The sequence below is a fragment of the Drosophila biarmipes genome, chromosome 3L, assembly GCF_025231255.1.
Source record: "Drosophila biarmipes strain raj3 chromosome 3L, RU_DBia_V1.1, whole genome shotgun sequence".
Classification (NCBI taxonomy): domain Eukaryota; kingdom Metazoa; phylum Arthropoda; class Insecta; order Diptera; family Drosophilidae; genus Drosophila; species Drosophila biarmipes.
Window position 1 is genome coordinate 3147016 of NC_066613.1, and position 22006 is coordinate 3169021.

The 22006-nt window shown below is 37.1% G+C and overlaps 1 protein-coding gene across 1 annotated transcript; it reads right to left on the minus strand.

Moving 5' to 3' along the window:
- Positions 1 to 3081: 3081 nt before the first annotated feature.
- Positions 3082 to 7252, minus strand: LOC108031494 (survival of motor neuron-related-splicing factor 30). The gene is made up of 3 exons (XM_017104991.2): positions 7139 to 7252; positions 3552 to 3970; positions 3082 to 3497 (listed from the first exon to the last, which is right to left on the minus strand). The coding sequence occupies exons 1-3, from the start codon at positions 7178 to 7180 to the stop codon at positions 3227 to 3229; spliced, it is 732 nt and encodes a 243-aa protein (XP_016960480.1). The 5' UTR covers positions 7181 to 7252; the 3' UTR covers positions 3082 to 3226.
- Positions 7253 to 22006: the final 14754 nt, after the last annotated feature.

Consider the following 22006-nt stretch of genomic DNA (forward strand, 5'->3'; position numbering starts at 1 on the left):
GTAGAATTTTTTTCAAACAGACAAGAGCCATTATAAGGAAACAAAAATAAAATGAAGTAAAATATGAAGAATACCGCAAAGAAAATTTGGCACTGGGATCAAATTCAAAAATCACAAAGACACAAAACACAAACAAAAATAAGAGCGCGAGATCGCGAAAATTACTGAAACGTAAGAGAGCACGAGGGAAAAAATATTCGGCTTGTGCGACACTAACAACTTTAAGCACGAACAAACACAATGTAAATCAAGCAAGAGAGAGAGATAGAGAGAGTTACAGAAATAGCACCGAAAGAGTCTACCAGAAATTCAGCACGTTTATAGAGATGGTAAATTACAGTAAAATAGAGCGAGGGAGATTGAGAGGGAATAAAAGAGAGAGTAACAAAGAGATTAAACGAATCTAATATAAATGTTAAAATAACTATAAACACATACCCGGTTACTGGGATATCTAATTAAAAGTTCTAACACAATTCCCCCACAAAATCACTGAAAAAGACAAAAACTCGGAGCACAAAAATAAACACAGCTGTTCACAAGCGACGCTAAATCGAAAAATACGGGTCTTATACAAAATAAAACATATTAACAGACTTAGTCATATTTGTACATGAGTTAAGATCGCACAAATCATAGCAAGCTAAATTCCTATTTAAGTGTACAGAAAAAAACGCGTCAAGATCAATTTGATATCCGCAAATAGTTTTAATAGTTTTTACCATGAAATAATGTCAAATTGATGCAAAAAAATGTCATTTTCTCGAATTGGCTCTTTTCGAATATTTCTTGACATCGAAAAAGAGACGTTAATTACGTGAGTGGAAGCGAAATAGACCTATTCGAATTTCGACTTGGCTTACTTCAAACATGTTGTCTCACTTGCACGTACATGGTTTTTAAGGCTTTTGAACTTAATGCCCGCGGAAAACGTTTTGCGATAGACCAGATTGGTGCATCTGATGCTGAAGGTCCCAGGGCAAGTACGCTTCAAGGCAGATTATGCTTTAAGTATTTAAGAATATTATCTAAAATGTCCTTATAATTGTTATTTCAAAGCTGCCTTTCAATGATTTCAGATTTTTTTCTAGAAAAAAGTGATACCGCTATAACGTAAAAATGATATTACTGAAATATCGAGCATATCAAATTGATATGTGACATAATTGAATACTGGATTTCATCATATTGCCCATTATATCATATACATTTTTTTTCTGTGTAGTTCACATGTTACGGACTTAAGAAATTTACCAATTTTTAGCTGTTTTTTTCGCTAAAGTAGCGGGTTTGAAACTGGTCGATCTAAAACTTAAATTTTTTGAAAAGCTTAAAACTGAGTTTAAATACCCACATGCTAATTGAGTTTGAAAGCTCATGCGTTAGTCGTTTTAAACTGGTAAATGTGCCCATTTTTGTTGATTAATAACTTCCAAAAGTTACTTATTAAAACAATGTGTTGTATGTCAAAAAATAAAAAATAATTACATTTTAGTAGCTACTTTCCCGCCTACCTAGTGAGTTTTCTAAAATTGGTCCAACAAAAGTTTTTTTTACTAAGCTTTTTAACATTCGGGGTCCTCAAGAACGTTTTGGCGCACTCTTTCAAATCTTTATTTTGAAAAGTAAAAGTAGTTTCAAAAGTCTTGATTTGGATTGAACTTTTAAATGGAACACTGTATTTTAGCAAAAAAGAATTTCTTCGCTCTTACACTTGAACTGCTCAAACCCCGTTGATTTTCTTGAATTTTTAGTGTGCGTGTGTGATTTATTAGGCCTAGTACTAATTAAAAAACCGCGAGCTAACCATAAAAGTGAGCTAGAGGCAAGTACCCGGGAAATGCTTTTCGTTTTTCAAAGCGGTACAAAGATAAGCTAAGGAAATTCCTAAAAAAAAATACCACATTTAGCGAATTTCCTTGATCCTTGGCAGTATTCATGCAGAAGCCACGTGGTATCCAAAATTTGGACATCCTACCGGGCTCTGCTGGCAATCACTAGCCATTGCCATGATACTGAGCCTCGTTTTGCAGTATCAGCGGTACAACTCCGTTGCCATCCCGCGACTCTTAAGATCCGTGTCGGCTTATTGGGAATTACTACTACTTTGCAGATGGAAAAGCATCCGCGACTCTGAGGAAACCTATAAGTATATAATAAATAAGTAGTTTAATTTACATAAATAAAAAAAAATGAATTTAGACATTCCGTTTATTTTCTTAATTGTGCACCAGCATAGTCGTCTTAATACTTAATTTTTTGCGGCTTTTTCGACAAGTAGACCTCGTTACTCTTAGAGTAAAAGGGTAAATTACAATTACACTACATTCTTTAAAATCAAGCATTTTTTAATTAAATACCCGCCGAACTAAGTCCAAAAGTCGTAAAACAAACATTTCTCATTCAGGGGCGTCAGAGAAATCTCTTCCAACCAACCAAATTTCCCACGAAAAGAAAAGGTCGGTGTTACAGACGTAATTTTTGACAGTTTCAAAGTCCCCCGTATTTTGACAGACGTTTTGGTAAAATAAAGAGTTGAAATCTGCAAAACGTGCCACCCTTGTTCCGAAGGTCCGATTTTAATCAAACTTTTTTGCTTTCCAGTTCACAACGACCAAAAAAATCTTCATTTGAACGAATCTGCGAAGCGTGCCAGATTTTTACTCAAACCAACTTACAAATGCTTGCCAAAAATAAAACTTGATTGAAACTAGATTTAAAAGATTTATGCGCATATCGAATTTTTCAGCAGTGTGGTCCTCAAACGCTCAATACAACAAAAAACTGAAATGTTTTGCTTGAGTCAATACGTAATAATCTACATAAAAAACTTGGTACGAAAACTGTTCGACTTATAGCCGCTTTAAATCGTCCGACTGAACGCAGAAATTTAAGAAACTATAAACTATAAAGTTGGCATGCAAGAAAGTTGTAGAGACTCTTGCGCAGTTCATTTTATTTAATTTTTTCAAATATTAAAATTTTTAAAATGTTATATTTATTTTTCCAGTCAAAAAATCATACCCTTACATCCGTATCTAGCAAGAATATGACCTAAAAAAGTCAATAAAAATATAGATATCAAGTTTTTTTGCCTCTATTTAAAAATAAATTTATTTTAAACATGGGTAGCTTAGTAACGGGTATCTGAAAATCTGCTTTGTTTCCATATCTATAAATATCTAAGTGTTTTTACATTTTTTTTGCCGGAAATTAATTTAACAGTTTAAAGACCCTTTCTATATTTTTCGCCCACTGTAAAATCAGTCATTCCTTTTCCTGCAGTCCCACACGTACCGACTCCTACTCTGCCGCTTACATTATCTGGAGAGGCGAATATACTTTTCGCCTTCATACCGTTTTTTTTTTGATTTTTAGTGGTAAAGTTTAGCCATTTATTTTTGTCGGATTCACGTTCCTCTTCCAAATCTTTGAATCTCTGTTGTTTTTTTTGCTTTCGTTTCTTTAAATATTCCTTTTGATTGGGTCTGTGTCGCCTGTAAAAAAATGTTCTACAAACTTATTTTTAAAAAGTTGAAAAAATGTTATACTTGTTAGAAGGAAAAACTTCGTTGCGAGTAGTTCGCTCTCGCAGCTCGTTGACGTGTGTCGTAGATCGATTTTGATAGGCATCAAATATTACATTTACTTCTCCTTGGCTTGATATATCTTCTATAGTTGCGTCGTAGTACTGACGATCTTCCTTCCATTTAGCTTGACATTTATCTCCTATCTTCCAAATTTTAGCAGCTGAGACCAACTTTTCTGCCTCTAAAAGGGCAGCTTCGATTTCGTCGAAATAATTGGAGGACGCTGTTTTAGTTGAAGACGGCTCCACATATGAAGATTTATGTTGTTCTTCTAGTTGAGTTTGTATCAGATCGCGAGTTAGAGCGATAACTTCGCCAAGATCACTTCTAAGTTTTAAAAGCTCGTCATTTTCTGGATCAGTTTGAAGAGCTGCTTCAACCTTAAAATTATAAAATTTTCAAATTCAATTTATTGGTTTTACTTCTTTATGAAAGTGCTTTTTCCATATGTATATAATAATCTTGTGATAGTTACGTAAAAAAATATATACTCTTTACATTACAATAAGAGAAACCCAAATTTCAAACTACATTGAATATTAAAGAATATGTAAACGTCATCAGGATATTTTGTGGCTGCTTAAAGAAGCCTTTTTTATTTTACTATACTCTTAAAGAAAGTATATTGCATTCAGCCAAACGTTTGCAACGCAATGAAATAGACGTATCCGTTACGGAAGGGGTTGACCGCAGCCTACAGAATGAATGGTTATGACGAGGGTCAGTGACTCTTTAACTCTTTAATTAGTTAAATCTGAATGGAAAACTATTATTAAAATGAAAATGTTATGAAAAGAATTGATTAAATATTATACATTACCAGTATGTTAGTTAAAAATAAATTTTAATAAGAACCGACGTTTGAGAATAGTTGTGATTATAAGTCAACAAACGAGGGCATGTGATTGGTCAGAAAGGCCGTGTCGGTATTTCACATGTCAAAGCAAGTGAATCGCAATCAGTTTTATTATGCTTGTTGGCATTCTTTAGTTTTACATTATCAATGGCCGCATTCAGCAGAACAACGTGATACTTGATTACATAAATTAAATTAAATTAAATAAATTTAGAGAAAACATTTGTTTCAATTTTACAATAAATAAGAAAGGAAGTTAACTTTGGCAAGCCGAAGTTTGTACACCCTTGCAGTTATAAGAAATAAGCAACTTTAGTAACAGCATCTGAAATTCTTAAGGATTGTTGCTGACTTCAGTGATATAAAAAAAAAAGATTTTATTCTTATTTTTTGACCATTTTTTTGACATTTATATGTTTTGACCAGTCCGATTTTTATTAAATTAAATTTCAAATTCTTAAAAATATGAAAAATTTTCTTTCCAAGCCTAGAAGGTTATATGTTAAAAAACACTAAAGATATAATTTTTTCATAATATTTTACCACTAATTTTCCGATCGTTCCTATGACAGCTTTATGGTATAGTCGTCCAATTTTCATAAAATTTAATTCATAATTCAAACCCAATTAAAAAATGTTATTTCCAAGCTTAGAAGGTTGTATGTTAAAAAACACCAAAGATATAATTTTTTCATATTTTACAACTACTTTTCCGATCGTTCCTATGGCAGCTACATGATATCGTCCGATTTTTAAAAAATTTAATTCAAAATCTGCTAAAAAATGTTATTTCAAAACGTACGAGGTTATATTTTAAAAACACCGAACATATAATTTGTTTATAATTTTCCGATCAATCCTATGGCAGCAGCATGATATAGTTGTCCGATTTTGATAAAATTTAATCCGAAATTCAGAACTAATTAAAAAATGTTAATTCCAAGCTTAGAAGGTTATATGTTAAACAAGAAAGGAAAATTACTTCGGCAAGCCGAAGTTTTTATACCCTTGCAGTTATAAAAATAAACAATTTTAGTAAATATTTTTTTCATATTTTTTTCCTACTAATTGTTCCAATTGTTCTAATGACAGCTATATGATATAGTCGTCCGATTTTGATAAAATTTAATTCGAAATTCAGAACTAATTAAAAAATGTTATTTCCCAGCTGAGAAGGTTATATCTCAAAAAGTACCAAAGCTATAATTTGTTTTATATTATTTTCCCACCAATTTTCAGATCGTTTCTATGACAGCTATTATGATATAGTCATCCGATTTTGATCAAATTTAATTCAAAATTCAGAATTAATTTAAAAATGTAATTTCCAAGCTTAGAAGGTTATATGTTAAAAAACACCGAAGATATAATTTTTTCATATTATTTTACCATTAATATTCCGATTGTTGCTATGGTAGCTATATGATATAATCGTCCGATTTTGATAAAATTTAATTCGAAATTCAAAATAATTAAACAATGTTATTTCCACTGTAGGAGTTTATAAGCTACAAAACATCAAATATATATAATTTATTTTAATTTTTTCCCTGATATTTCCCATGGGAGCTATAAGATATAGTAGTCCGAACCGGCTGGTTCCGGTATATACTACCTGCAATAGAAAGAAGACATTTAGAAAAGTTTCAGCGCGATAGCTTTAAAAATAAGAGACTGGTTTGCGTAGAAACGGACGGACAGGCGGACATGGCTAGATCGACTCTTCCAGTAACGCTGATCAAGAATATAAATACTTTATGGGGTCGGAAACGTTTCCTTCACTGCGTTGCAAACTTCTGACTGAAATCATTATACCCTCTGCAAGGGTATAAAATGAGAGATGCATATTCAGGATTTTGTGTATTTGTAAACAGTATAGGTAATGTGGGCTTCAATTCTACCTTTCTCGCCCTCAGACAATAAACGTCCAGCCAGCATTTTATTCAAAATGAATTTAATTGATTTCACAAATACTATACAAAGTAATTTAAACCACACTTGTCGCTCTAATTAAACAAAATTGAGAAGTGTCGTATAATTTTGTTACAATTGCAGGCATAGCAAAAATGGAGCTTTTGAGCTTTTGCTACCGCTACTTGAAAACGCAAGATGCAACCAGAGATAAGAAGATCAGAATTAAAGCATAATTAATACAGCTTTCGTTCTGCATACTCATTTTGGCTTTCTTTTGCTTTCCCATTCTCCAACGAGGGTGGAAACTACAATTGCCGAGGTGTCGTATAAATATGGGCAGGAGTGTATATATATATATAAGAAAAAACTGCACTTCGTTCCGTTATTTTCAAAAGGGTGATTTTACATCACTTATTGCCGCTGCATACGTTCCATGGTTATGGTTATGTCCTGCGGAACCAAATCCTTTCCGCAGGCTAAAGGTTTCGATATGTTGACATAATACACGTAATATTGCTATCAGTCTTAACGATAGCTACAAAAATTGTATAACATTCACGGAATGCACGGAACCAAACACAAATGTGAATTATATTCTTTATTAGCAGCGAAAGAAGTCTGCTTAAAAATATCAGTATCGGAGGTGCAACAGAATTTGCAGAGTGCACTTTATGTTTTATATGTCAACAAACACAACTTTGCGCTGAAATGAATTCTATGGCACGCCTGTATAGAGACTATAATATTAAGGTTATAAGTACAAAAAAAATACACTCACCTGTTGCAACTGCAATTTATAGTTTTGTAAATCATCCGCCATTTTACTAATTATCTGTTATTATAAGTTAATCATAAACAAACCTTGTGAACAGAGTGACCGCACCGATAACGATAACAATACATTTTGTATTGTACATACATACAATAAATACCATGAAATACCATTGCAGTTCCAAGAAATACAATTTATGTACTATTCATTCATTCGTTTAAATACATTTTCAACAATTTTTTTATTAAAATAATTTACAAATTTATCTTTTATTTTACAAAAGCTTCCTTTTTTCATATGACAAATTAGATCCTATTTTTATTTTTTGATCCACATATCATATATTTTGAATACAAAACGGATTACCAACTCTACTTATCTTTGTTGCTGTTGGCTGGTATTCAGATTGGCTAACAATTAATTACTAGAGGACAAGTCTTGATTGATCGAAGTTTTTAAAGTTCACCCGCTTGGACTTACTACCAAAAAGCTGGATTTGATTTGTTGACTAACGAAAAATTGGTCCAATTTAAAAAAGATCAATCTGCTGGTGCACACATTTCCCGCGCCATTTGTATTCTTGGGCCGATACCCGATATGGTAACATGGGTCTTGAGAGGTTGAGACTCGGATTGGGAACAGGGTTGAAACGCTGGTTGCTCCACAGTTGCTGCAGAAAGTCGTCAAGCATCCTGGCAATAGTAATGCCTCCTCCAGCTGTTGCTCCCTATAGAAGTCATCGCAAACTTCAGCTTCGCATTAGGTGCCAATTCTTTTGGACAGCATTTACTTTCTTTGCGTAGACTCCTCCGACGGAATGTCCATGTAGGGATCGAAGTCCCACTGATCGTACTCCTTTTCAATAGGCTTCTTGATATTATCTTAAGGACTTTCACCATTCTGCGGGTTCGTCCTATTATGGTATTGCTTCCAGTGGCTCACGCCCCACAACTACAAGCTCTTGTACTAGTCGTTTTTCGCGTTAAGTCTCATCTAAGTACCGCGCTAAAAGCAGACCCGACGAAAAGCGTAAGTGGTTTTCGAAAAAAAAATTTAACTTTTAACAAATTTTATTATTTGTGGTATAAGAGAATCTTTCAGAATTCATAAACCATGAACATTTGTTAGCAACAAGAAAACACATCAATTGGAGCAATTTATTTTTATATAAACTAAAATAAAAGTGATTTCATTGTTTAACATTTTTTTTATATGATCTGTTTTTTCCCCAATCGGTTGATTTGCTAAATTGTAGTATTAAACACAAAAAGTCGGCAATTCAGGGAACGATTATAAAAGATTCGTGTTGAACGTTCATTCATCTAAAGCGTTAGTAAAAACATGTAATCTATTTATACCCGTTTGTCGTAAAATAAAATGGTATACTACAATAGTTGAAAGTATGAATTAGGTAGAAGGAAAAGTTTCCGAATTTAAACGAGTCGATCTAGCCATGTCCGTCTTTCTGTCCGTGACTATGAACGCTGAGAGAAATTGTGAACAGTCGATTTGTTGCATACCTCCATCTCAATCGCACTTTTAGCTGAGAAAAGACTATTTGATAATCGATGGCATCGACTGACCTCGCGAACAACCAAATCGGTCAGACGACGGATGTGTCTGAAAATGTTTGTCACCCTGCTGCAAAAATAAGAGTAGCTATTGCCCAGTACTGTTGAATGGTAACAGATAAAATACATGAAATATAAGTCAAACAAAACAAGGAAGAACGCTATAGTCGAGTCTTTCGACTGTCAGATACCCGTTAGTCAGCTTGAGGGAGTAAAATGAAAATGAAGATATATTGCAAAGCGCCACCTACAGGCTATTTCGGTGTATGCTATGTGGGCGGCAGGCAGTTTTAAGCGTTTTATCGTGTATCGTGCATTATATTCTCGTCACAGAAGTTGATATCATAACTTTTGTTTGTTAAAGGTTCGATTGTCTTTATATTTTTACCTCGTTGAGAATTGTTTTAGTTTGATATCCAAAGTTTTTGTTTTATATTGAAACAAATCATCTTAGAAAGACGTACACATTTCAAATTACCTTTCTAATAACATGTATGTATCTTAAGTAGTTCATAAGTTACTGGTGTACAGAACTGAGCTATTTATATCTGTTTTCTTTTTAAACTATCAAGTTTTCCCAAAAGTAGTAGAAGTAAAGTTTCTTCTATTAAGCTGTTTAACATCATCTTAAATTTTTATGACCTTCAAAAAGTGTTTGGATACGCACAAAAAAGGCAGTTCTGACGCAGTGTAAGATGCTCTGAGTGTGGTCATTTTTGACATGGATGTTTTAACAAGAATTGTTAGCAATCTCAAGGGCTATACACCTTTTATTTTTTTAATAGCAATCCAATATTTTGCCAATAATTTTTAAACGGTGGTATTTAGACAAATCGGAGTTAAGAGCCAAACACAGGTTTTTCGATATACCTTTTCACGACACATGGCACAGGCCCGTTAGCTGCAGTAGTTCATAAGCTATGGGTATTTAAAATGTAGCTGTTTATAGATGTTTTCTTGCCAAACTAGCTAGTTTTACCCAAAGTTTTTTCTTATATTGAGCTGTTTAACATCGTCAAGAATTTTCAGGACTCTAAAATAACGTTTTGGGACAGACTGATAAACTGACAAGCAATATAAAATTTTATTTTTGAAAAGTCCCCCCAAATTTTATGTTGCCTTTTTCTTTTGAGCGGAGCATTTGATTTAGACATTTAGACATATTTTAAGTGAGAATACAACTAAAAATACAAGTAAAAATCGGGATATTTCTACCCACCGGCCCCAACAGATTACATTTTCAAATTTTAAATTTTTCACTTATATAACTTTTTTTCCCACACCAATTGATTTTTTTTAAGTCTTGGTATGCAATTTTTTTAGTTTCTGCAATACCTTTCAATCGGACGATTTCTGTACATTTTAATTTTTTCGAGTATATATTTTAGTGCGCTTCGTCACTATATTATTGTTTCATCATAGTATCACATTTAATTTTATTTTAAATTTTACCTATTTGATCTAAACTTTACGAATTCCTCGATTTTCTTATATTTTTAAACAAATTTGGTAAGAATTTAACTTGTCATGATTTCCGTCTGTTCTCACTGCTCCTCGATGTTTTTTTTTCTCCACACGCTCGTCCTTGTGGTCTACCTGTGCTAATGAGGGGTTCAGTGCTACATGAGCGTTGATTTCCGCTGCAGAGGCTTCCCTGTTATTATCGACCGTAATTTTTAAATCATGAGTAATAAAAATATAAGGAACATTTGTTGTTAACACCTATTGCTTCGGCGCTTGTCATATTTGGAAGTTTGCCTTCATTATTTGTTAAGTTTTCTTAGTCAAAGTAATAATTTTTACAGTCGAGGAAAAAAACCACCGAAAAATCTACGTCTTACCTCGAATCAAATTTTCCGTAAAATGTGGATGGAGAACTAACTGGGAAGGGCAAAACCTTAAGGAGGAAAAAGTCGCTAAAGCAGAATTTGGTCGCTGAATCGAAATCCCCCCTGTGTTCATAAACCTTTATCGATCAACAGTTTGTAGTAGATGGATCTATGAGATACAAGAGGCTTCCCTGTTATTATCGACCGTAATTTTTAAATCATGAGTAATAAAAATATAAGGAACATTTGTTGTTAACACCTATTGCTTCGGCGCTTGTCATATTTGGAAGTTTGCCTTCATTATTTGTTAAGTTTTCTTAGTCAAAGTAATAATTTTTACAGTCGAGGAAAAAAACCACCGAAAAATCTACGTCTTACATCGAATCAAATTTTCCGTAAAATGTGGATGGAGAACTAACTGGGAAGGGCAAAACCTTAAGGAGGAAAAAGTCGCTAAAGCAGAATTTGGTCGCTGAATCGAAATCCCCCCTGTGTTCATAAACCTTTATCGATCAACAGTTTGTAGTAGATGGATCTATGAGATACAAGAAAAGGGGATACGTTTTTTTCTGTTGTGAATAAATACCAGATGAACACTCTGCACAGTCGTGTAAAATCAAACAGCGATTAAGGTGTTTATATTAAAAACCCTTGTTGCAAAATTAGCTGATCGGCCTCAACTGATAGGTCTAACCCAAACAGATGAAATAAAAGAATATATGTAGTGTCTATGTATAAAAATTCCAAGTATAAGCTAACTATGTACTTATAGTCCATTCCATGGGCAATTTAATTACGCTTATTTATTAGAACATTATAATTCGTTTAAAATCGAAAAAATGTAGTTTTCCAAAAAACGCGTTTAAAGTTTTATAGACCTAAATTGTAACCCATAATATATGCTAATATAATAATATATAAATATTTGGAAGCTGTGCGAAGGAATACATTAAACAGGATTCTGATTTCATAATATATTCACTTTTTATATCCGTTACTACTGCAGAAAAAGTGTGTATAAGATTCGTCGCAAAGTATGTAACAGGTAGAACGAAACGCTTCAAACCCTATAAAGTACGTACAAAGATCACCTGTCCGATCCGAATAAATGCTGTGATCTCAAAAACTATAAAAGCTACAAACTATATTTTAGCAGGGTGCCATCCCACTCGAACATCCACATAACGTCCAAAACTGTGGATCCAACAGATTTAATGATAGAATAATCATTTTTAGGGGTATGTTTTGTGTCGTGTAAGGCAGCAGCCGCCACCTAGCTTATAAATAAGTTTTATAAGCAAATATAATGATAATAGATATTTATCACCTTTGTTGGTCGCAAGCTGACTCTTTCTTTCTCTCTCAGCCCCTCAATCTCAACGAGCTTACCTTATCTTTAGCATCAAAGTTCTCGATCTAAAGCTTTTTCCCCGCCAATCATCTAAGGCGGGAGTTAGCTTCGTATTTACTCTCATTGCATGCGCTCCGTATATTGGCAAATTGTAGCTGTCACTTCCGCTCCCTACATTCAGTAAATGGTACTCAAGAGGAAAGACAAAGAATTACTAATAACTGTGGATCCATTTTTAATATTACTAACTTACCTTCCACTATCTCTATATTATGGGGTACTTTTGCCCCCTAAGAGCCGCCAAGACGAGGCTTGGCGACTAGGCCTTAGTTAAAAATTTTTTTTAAGGGGCCATCACCTACGCGACTGCGTCGCTAATGATTCCCGCAGATAAAGGAGTAGAGGCATCACAGCTTTCTGCATTTCTTGGTCCGGCAGTCTGCTAGAGGCCCTTGGTTCGGAACCCCTTGCATGTGGTCTTACTGTTCAGAGTACTATTCTCTTTTTAGCGAAGTCCTTGCACACAACATTTAGGACTTGTCGGGCCAATCATGACAAGGTTGTCCTGGGATGAGAATCTTCCACAGTGTTAAGAAATGTTCTTTATTATTATAATTGTATAATTTAAGTCAAGATAGTTCAATACTTATTTAATTCGAATCCGCTTGGTTACGGCGCGGCGAAGAGCGGTTGTAGAGGAAGAGAGTTTGTAGACCAAGATTGGCAGAGCGAGAGCCGTGTGCAACAAGGAGACGGCTTTAAGTGGAGGTATCAAGGCCATCCAAGCTACCAAGACGTTTATAATATTACACTTAAAAATAAACCAACGACGGACCTGTGAATTCTGTGCTTTCTCAATGAGCTACTGCGCGGTCACATTAATATAAATTTGGTGGGATGAACACACAATCTACTGAGCTATCTGAACGAATCTCATAGGGAGCAGAACACAAAAATCAGTTCGTTACATCTGGCGCTCAAAACGAGATCGTCCAGCAGTGGAAGAAGTGTATCTACCTCCTCAATGTCATTGTTGCCCTGGACGGCAGATTAGTCGAAATGAGAAAGGCATTGTCAAAGAAAAACTATTTGAGTTCCTGTAGCAGGAAGAATGGACATGGTCAACATACGTCTTGGATTTAGACATGATCCCCTGAGCGGTAGCGGAATTACTCAAGGGCAATGAATCGGTTCATCGCCAACAACAAGCAATAGAAAAGAGTTCATTGAGAGCTTCCACACATACTTTCTGCTGAGAGACATCTTCACCAGACCGGCGAGTCAGGTCAGGCAACGGAAGCAGGGATTCAGCGAGTTGTTCAAAGACAAGCCACCTTATTATTCTTCGAAAGAAACTTTTAGAATCATTAAGGAAAAGTGCACCCCAAGTCTAAGGATCTTCCTAAGGGCATACAAAGTGTCGGATCTGAATACGCTAATGATATTCTTACACAGGAGAACCAATTCGCAAAGACCGGCATCACGAACGCAGGTCACATGCAGAAGACGAGAAGATAAAGGCAACCAGGAGAAACCGGGATATGACAAATACTCGCCACCACACTGAGTCTCTCGGCAGCAGGAAACAGGCGCACCATGACGGGAACATCGACAAACCAGCGGTTCTACCCTAAGAATCCGAAAGTTTAAGGGGAGATTAATGCAAAGTTGGTCGAGCTAAGACATCGGAAATGTAATATTTTCTCCATCTCTAGTACATACAGCATTCAACAAGCTCGCCCATATTCATTTTGGACCTAAAGGACGGGTACTGCAAATCTCGCTGAAAGAAAGCAGCAAAGTACACGGAGTTTAACAATGGCGGGAAAAGACTTATTCCACTGAAAAAATGTCATTCGGACTCTATTCGGCGTCTGCGACCTTTCACTTGAGCTACACCGTGTGATCTGTCCTGTCTGTGATTGGGCACACAAGGCGGATGCGAGGCATGCATGAGATTGAAGCTGAATCAGATGAACAGACTCTGTTAGACTTGTAGCGCGTTTAAAGAACGACAACTAAATGCTGCTGGTACTAAAAAATCGCTTCTCCAAGCGGACTGAGATGGTGCCACTATTAAAAGCGATGTTTGGGTCCCGAAAGAAGTCAAAACGGACAATGGAGTATAGTTCGCCAGCAGAGTCTCTCTAAAGGCATACCAAGGACACTCTAAGGACACTACAAGATGACTCCAGGCATTATCCAAGGGCACTTCAAAATAACACCCAGGATTTTCAAATGATACTACGAAATGGCTCCAAGGAAAGCTCCAAGGTTTTTAAAGGATACCGCAAAATGACTCCAAGGCTAACTCCAAGATTCTCGAAAGATACTTCGAAAAAAGGGTTCTATAAGGTAACTCTAAGGAATCTCCAAGGCACTACGAGGTAACCACATACAAGGAACACGTCAAGGGTAAATATGAACGACAAAAACAAGGAGGGGAACAAAGTAAAGGATCCAAAGACTCGATTGAGACTGATCGGAGAACACGCATTAGCAGAACTGTAACATAAGTAAAAAATGTGTGCACAAACACGGAAACCGGCACAGGGCCAGGAAAACGCAGCTGTAGAGGAAGTGAACCGCATCACAAACAATGCCTACAGTTATCCAAAGAGGATGGGATCTTTTTTGCCACCCACTATGTCATGGGCATTCGGCCCTCAGCCTTCCCGTATTTCCTATCGCAGGCCGAAAACCAGCAAAGCTCCTGAGGAGTGTAGTTAGCATTCGCAAAAAGTCGGTGCGTTTCGTCAAGATCCCGAACGACAAGGAGATTGGCGGCGTTGTTCTGGATAAGCCCAAGGATATGAATCTAGAGAAAAGGAGAAAGAAAGGATGAGAGAAAAAAGGAAAACTTACCCATGAAATCGATAAAATACGATCGATGGGCACATGCAAAATGGGAACATGGGTTATCACTATCATGGGGAGCCCGGCGATAGCTGATGGGTATCGGTGCCCTGTAGGATGAAATGCAAGATCAACGCGAGAGACTTGAGCGGAGGCCCCCTGGGTTATCTATGGCTGATCGGTGATCAGTGCGATCAGACGGAGGATCGGCGCGGGGAATTTAAAATTACAACGAGGAGGACGACCATCGCTGTAGAAACTCAATGGAGTTAAAAGCGTCAAGGGAGCAAAGGCTGGGATATGCAAGGAAACCAAGTACGGGGCGAATGTGAGGAGTTGAATAACTCCCCACAAATCCCAGCAGCAGTAACAACGGTTGAAGAGAAAGAGAGTCCATGGTTGTAGAAAAAGGAGACCTAGGTTGGGCAACAAGAGAGTTTGGAGATCAAGGTTAGAGAATAAGACGGCTTGGAGACCAAGGATGAAGAATAAGACAGTTTGAACCCAACGTGCACAGAATGCGAAGGTGGAGACTTGGGGGGCAGAGCGACGGGTGCCGTTAAGTTTGCACCGTTAGAGGAAGTGCTACATCTCGGCAGCGGAGCGGACGAGCCTGGGGGCCCTATATAAAACCCCAGTGTGCTGGCAGGAGAATCAGTAGATCACGAGGAGTGTAACCATCAAGATCAGTCAAGATATCAAAGCGAACAGTCAATCTAACTAAGTAAACTGCAAGGGTACCACAACAAGTCGAGGCGTCGGAAGCAGCGCCTTGGGAGCCTACGAAAAGCAAGATCGCGACGTCAAGACGTTCGGGATTGGGATACCAGTAATCTCCGAATTGGGACACAAGTTGCTAAGGTCCAGCATCACACGGTTAGGTCAAAGAGATCTGCATTCGGGTCAACTAAATCCTCGCATCACGCCTGAAGAGTCTTTCAGAGTTTGAGCAGTGAAGGTGAATTGTGTTCTTTCCCACTGAGCTACTGCGCGGTCACATTTATATAAATATAAATTTGAAGGGACGAACTCACAATCTACAAAAATCAGTTCGTTACAAACTTCTGCGTTCAGACCTCAAAAATCACTTCGTTACCATCCCTTCTGGGTGGAATGGTAGTCAAAAGAATTCACCGTTTGATGTTGTTTTGCGTATTTATTTTTATTATTATATTATCTTATATTATTTATTAGCTTTATACAAAAACTGAACACCTGGAGCTCGTACACCCACAGCTGCTTTTTTGCAAGCGATAATGCGTTTTACATGCATGTGTCGAAAGCCACAACGCATTTGGTAAAAACTGTGCGGCTCTTCATCAACAACGAGCATCGAGCGATAAAGTCCAGAATGGCATTTTATTCCTCCGCAATCTCCGCATTTCAGCAGACTCTGGGAAGTGGCAGTCGGATTTGAGGAGCTGCGAACTTTACTATGTCACATTGGTACTATCATAAATTTACGACCGTTATTGAGCACTTAAGCCTCATTCAGCAACGCTCTAAATGGCGTACCTCCGGCTCTGCCTTGGCAGTCAACCATGTGGTGCTGGTTAGGGATGAGAACATACCCCCGATGAAGTGGCCGCTGGCAAGAAATATGAATCTCGACGAATAGAAATAAAATATTTATAATGATTTCAGTCAGAAGTTTGCAACGCAGTGAAAGGGACGTTTCCGACCCCATAAAGTATATATATATTCTTGATCAGCGTCACTAGAAGAGTCGATTAGCCATGTCCGTCTGGCCGTCCGTTTCTACGCAAACTAGTCTGCCAGTTTTAAAGCTATCGGGCTGAAATTCCAAAAGTCTTTTGTCTATTGCAGGCAGTATATAAGTCGGAAACACAACTATATCTTATAGCTCCCATAGGAACTATCGGGGAAAAAATTAAAAAAAACTATATCTTTGGTGTTTTTTAATATTAACATAGGTTAAGCTCGGATATAACATTTTTAAATTAGTTCTGAATTTTGAATTAAATTTTATCAAAATCGGACGACTATATCAAATAGCTGTCATAGCTGAATGATCGGAAAATTGGAAAAATAATATGAAACAAATTATAGCTTTGGGGATTTTTCACATATTATTTTATAATATTGGGTATATAATTTTTTATATTTTTAGGAATTCCGAATTCAATTTAATAAAAATCGGACTACTCTAACAGATAGATTTAAAAAAATTGTGTAAAATAAGGAATGAAATTTTTTTTATTATCACTGCTGACTTTACAGCAAGAATCCTTAAAAATTTCACATGGTGTTACTAAAGTTGATTGTTTTTTATAACTGCAAGGGTATACAAACTTCAGTTTGCCGAAGTTAACTTTCTTTCTTGTTACTTTTCGATTAACCTATAAAATGATTGCCACCCCAACGCAAATGCCTACAAACCGTAAGCAAACTACAAAAAATTGTCCATATGAACGCTAATATCTTGGAAATATAAGAGTTGGACAGTTAAGACTTCAGATTTTCATTTCTTAGCTTCATCACCATTGAACAAAAGATAAAACTGATCACGCATACTCTAAACATTTAATTACAAATTATTTCGAAATAGTGAAGTATTACATAAATTATATTCCTAAGAGTAAGATGTCATGTCAAAATCACTGACACTATAATAAAAAGAAGGAAAACGCTATAGTCGAGTGCCTCGACTATCAGATACCCGTTACTCAGCTTGAGGGAGAAAAATAAGAATGGAGATAAGCAGCAAAGAAATATTCTAAAGCGCCACCTACCGGCTATTTTGGTAATTGTTATGTGGGCGGCAGACAGTTTTAAGCGTTTTAGCAAATATTTTTTAGGTTAATCGAAAGGTTTTAATGAAACAAATACGTTTTAGCAAAAAAAAATTCTAGCATGACAATTGTGGCTACCACAGTTTTGGGCGGTTAGTGGGCGTTAGAGTGGGCGAGGCACATTTTTTTGGGTCAATCGATAGGTATTGATGAGACAAATACATATCACTTAAAATTTTTTTTTTTATCATAAAAACTATATGCGCTACAAACTTGCGCTGCGCAGGAACCCCAGGAAACTGCATGCCAAGTCTGACAGTTCTAGTTTTCGAGATCTCAGCGTTCATACGGACAGACGGACATGGCTAGATCGACTCGGCTAGTGATCCTAATCATGAATATATATTCTTTATGTGGTCGGAAACGCTTCCTTATACCTTGTACGTACTTTCCAATGAATCTAGTAACCCTTTTACTCTACGAGTAACGGGTATAGTAATTTGTTTTCATTATTTTTTAAAATTAACATCGTCATTCGTTCACTCCTTAGAAGCCATCCAGTCACTCTTGCTATAATTATCGATTTCCATTTAGCCATTATTCAATCCCTATATTGTCTTGCATCGAAAAGCAAGACGGACTGAAAAAACCTCTGTAAGGGAATAATAAGTGTAACCTGTTTGGATTTCAGCGGTCTAGCCTTATTAAAGAAGGACGTTATTTGTGTTCTGCAGTTTCGTTTTGAATGGAAGTACCCCGCTAACGTTCGCCTTTAGTCTACTCAACCAGCTTTGTTCTCGCACAGTTAATTTGCGGCCTAACGGTGAGTTTTGAGTTCAGTCTAACAACAAGATATTAAATTGGCTTCCGTGTTTTATGACCCTTCCGCTATGGAAAATATCTACAGTACCTGCAGAGTTATATTTTTTCCTGTAAGTAACATTACACTTTACTTTCGGTAGCTAACTGCAGTGCATTGGAGTTTATCCAGATGCTTACGCGGATTATGACCTGGTTTAGTTTTTGCTTGTCGTACTTTTTATGTCGACGAATTACATAGGTATTAAGATATTTAAAAGTGTTTAGTTTGAGCTGCGATCATGTCCATCCGTCTGACGGTATTAAACGCATTTTTATACGTGTTACTCATTAGTAAAAGTGTTTATTGTATTCAACAGAGACTGTGTAATATATATACTTGCCGAGTCCGCATAAACGCTGAAGAGCTAGAAAACGAACGAAACTTATTTAGTCGGACTATGTTTTACAAGTTTGTTGGTACAGTACGCTTTAGCAAAATCGTAAAACTAAACCCAAATAAATCTTATTTTGCGTATAACTTTTGATCGAAGCATCCGAGTTTGACAGTTGCGGCATCATTCGAAGCGTATTTTAATTCTTTGTATTTTTGCAATATTTTGTTTTATGTATCATTTGTAACCATCGGACGGTTACTGTACATTTTAATTTCTTTGTGTATATATAGTAGTCGTCTTCGCACACCCCCCTGTTGCGTTACTAAGTCGACTGCCGACCACAGTTTTCGTTGCAATGCCCGACTATCGAGAGCTGCGACCAGGGGCGTAGCCCATCTAAATGTCGCTAATATATTTCTCTCAAGAGGTCGACAAGCAACGATCATACTTAAATTGTTACAAAATATTAGATTCTAGAATATACTGAATATATATAAAATTCTAGGTCTAAATACCAGTGTACTACATGAAGAAGATCTGAAAAAAGATAGTTGGTAACATTGTTGATATACAATCATAATATATTCACTTTTTATATCCGTTACTACTGCAGAAAAAGTGTGTATAAGATTCGTCGCAAAGTATGTAACAGGTAGAACGAAACGCTTCAAACCCTATAAAGTACGTACAAAGATCACCTGTCCGATCCGAATAAATGCTGTGATCTCAAAAACTATAAAAGCTACAAACTATATTTTAGCAGGGTGCCATCCCACTCGAACATCCACATAACGTCCAAAACTGTGGATCCAACAGATTTAATGATAGAATAATAATTTTTAGGGGTATGTTTTGTGTCGTGTAAGGCAGCAGCCGCCACCTAGCTTATAAATAAGTTTTATAAGCAAATATAATTATAATAGATATTTATCACCTTTGTTGGTCGCAAGCTGACTCTTTCTTTCTCTCTCAGCCCCTCAATCTCAACGAGCTTACCTTATCTTTAGCATCAAAGTTCTCGATCTAAAGCTTTTTCCCCGCCAATCATCTAAGGCGGGAGTTAGCTTCGTATTTACTCTCATTGCATGCGCTCCGTATATTGGCAAATTGTAGCTGTCACTTCCGCTCCCTACATTCAGTAAATGGTACTCAAGAGGAAAGACATAGAATTACTAATAACTGTGAATCCATTTTTAATATTACTAACTTACCTTCCACTATCTCTATATTATGGGGTACTTTTGCCCCCTAAGAGCCGCCAAGACGAGGCTTGGCGACTAGGCCTTAGTTAAAAATTTTTTTTAAGGGGCCATCACCTCCCGCAGATAAAGAAGAAGAGGCATCACAGCTTTCTCCATTTCTTGGTCCGGCAGTCTGCTAGAGGCCCTTGGTTCGGAACCCCTTGCATGTGGTCTTACTGTTCAGAGTACTATTCTCTTTTTAGCGAAGTCCTTGCACACAACATTTAGGACTTGTCGGGCCAATCATGACAAGGTTGTCCTGGGATGAGAATCTTCCACAGTGTTAAGAAATGTTCTTTATTATTATAATTGTATAATTTAAGTCAAGATAGTTCAATACTTATTTAATTCGAATCCGCTTGGTTACGGCGCGGCGAAGAGCGGTTGTAGAGGAAGAGAGTTTGTAGACCAAGATTGGCAGAGCGAGAGCCGTGTGCAACAAGGAGACGGCTTTAAGTGGAGGTATCAAGGCCATCCAAGCTACCAAGACGTTTATAATATTACACTTAAAAATAAACCAACGACGGACCTGTGAATTCTGTGCTTTCTCAATGAGCTACTGCGCGGTCACATTAATATAAATTTGGTGGGATGAACACACAATCTACTGAGCTATCTGAACGAATCTCATAGGGAGCAGAACACAAAAATCAGTTCGTTACATCTGGCGCTCAAAACGAGATCGTCCAGCAGTGGAAGAAGTGTATCTACCTCCTCAATGTCATTGTTGCCCTGGACGGCAGATTAGTCGAAATGAGAAAGGCATTGTCAAAGAAAAACTATTTGAGTTCCTGTAGCAGGAAGAATGGACATGGTCAACATACGTCTTGGATTTAGACATGATCCCCTGAGCGGTAGCGGAATTACTCAAGGGGAGGGCAATGAATCGGTTCATCGCCAACAACAAGCAATAGAAAAGAGTTCATTGAGAGCTTCCACACATACTTTCTGCTGAGAGACATCTTCACCAGACCGGCGAGTCAGGTCAGGCAACGGAAGCAGGGATTCAGCGAGTTGTTCAAAGACAAGCCACCTTATTATTCTTCGAAAGAAACTTTTAGAATCATTAAGGAAAAGTGCACCCCAAGTCTAAGGATCTTCCTAAGGGCATACAAAGTGTCGGATCTGAATACGCTAATGATATTCTTACACAGGAGAACCAATTCGCAAAGACCGGCATCACGAACGCAGGTCACATGCAGAAGACGAGAAGATAAAGGCAACCAGGAGAAACCGGGATATGACAAATACTCGCCACCACACTGAGTCTCTCGGCAGCAGGAAACAGGCGCACCATGACGGGAGCATCGACAAACCAGCGGTTCTACCCTAAGAATCCGAAAGTTTAAGGGGAGATTAATGCAAAGTTGGTCGAGCTAAGACATCGGAAATGTAATATTTTCTCCATCTCTAGTACATACAGCATTCAACAAGCTCGCCCATATTCATTTTGGACCTAAAGGACGGGTACTGCAAATCTCGCTGAAAGAAAGCAGCAAAGTACACGGAGTTTAACAATGGCGGGAAAAGACTTATTCCACTGAAAAAATGTCATTCGGACTCTATTCGGCGTCTGCGACCTTTCAACTTGAGCTACACCGTGTGATCTGTCCTGTCTGTGATTGGGCACACAAGGCGGATGCGAGGCATGCATGAGATTGAAGCTGAATCAGATGAACAGACTCTGTTAGACTTGTAGCGCGTTTAAAGAACGACAACTAAATGCTGCTGGTACTAAAAAATCGCTTCTCCAAGCGGACTGAGGTGGTGCCACTATTAAAAGCGATGTTTGGGTCCCGAAAGAAGTCAAAACGGACAATGGAGTATAGTTCGCCAGCAGAGTCTCTCTAAAGGCATACCAAGGACACTCTAAGGACACTACAAGATGACTCCAGGCATTATCCAAGGGCACTTCAAAATAACACCCAGGATTTTCAAATGATACTACGAAATGGCTCCAAGGAAAGCTCCAAGGTTTTTAAAGGATACCGCAAAATGACTCCAAGGCTAACTCCAAGATTCTCGAAAGATACTTCGAAAAAAGGGTTCTATAAGGTAACTCTAAGGAATCTCCAAG

Excerpts from the sequence above, each read along its gene's own strand:
- LOC108031494 (XM_017104991.2), bottom strand. The coding sequence starts at position 7,180 with ATGGCGGATGATTTACAAAACTATAAATTGCAGTTGCAACAG. Across the intron at positions 3,971-7,138 it reads ATAAATTGCAGTTGCAACAG|GTTGAAGCAGCTCTTCAAAC; the intron begins GTGAGTGTATTT and ends TATAATTTTAAG. Across the intron at positions 3,498-3,551 it reads GAAGTTTTTCCTTCTAACAA|GCGACACAGACCCAATCAAA; the intron begins GTATAACATTTT and ends ATTTTTTTACAG.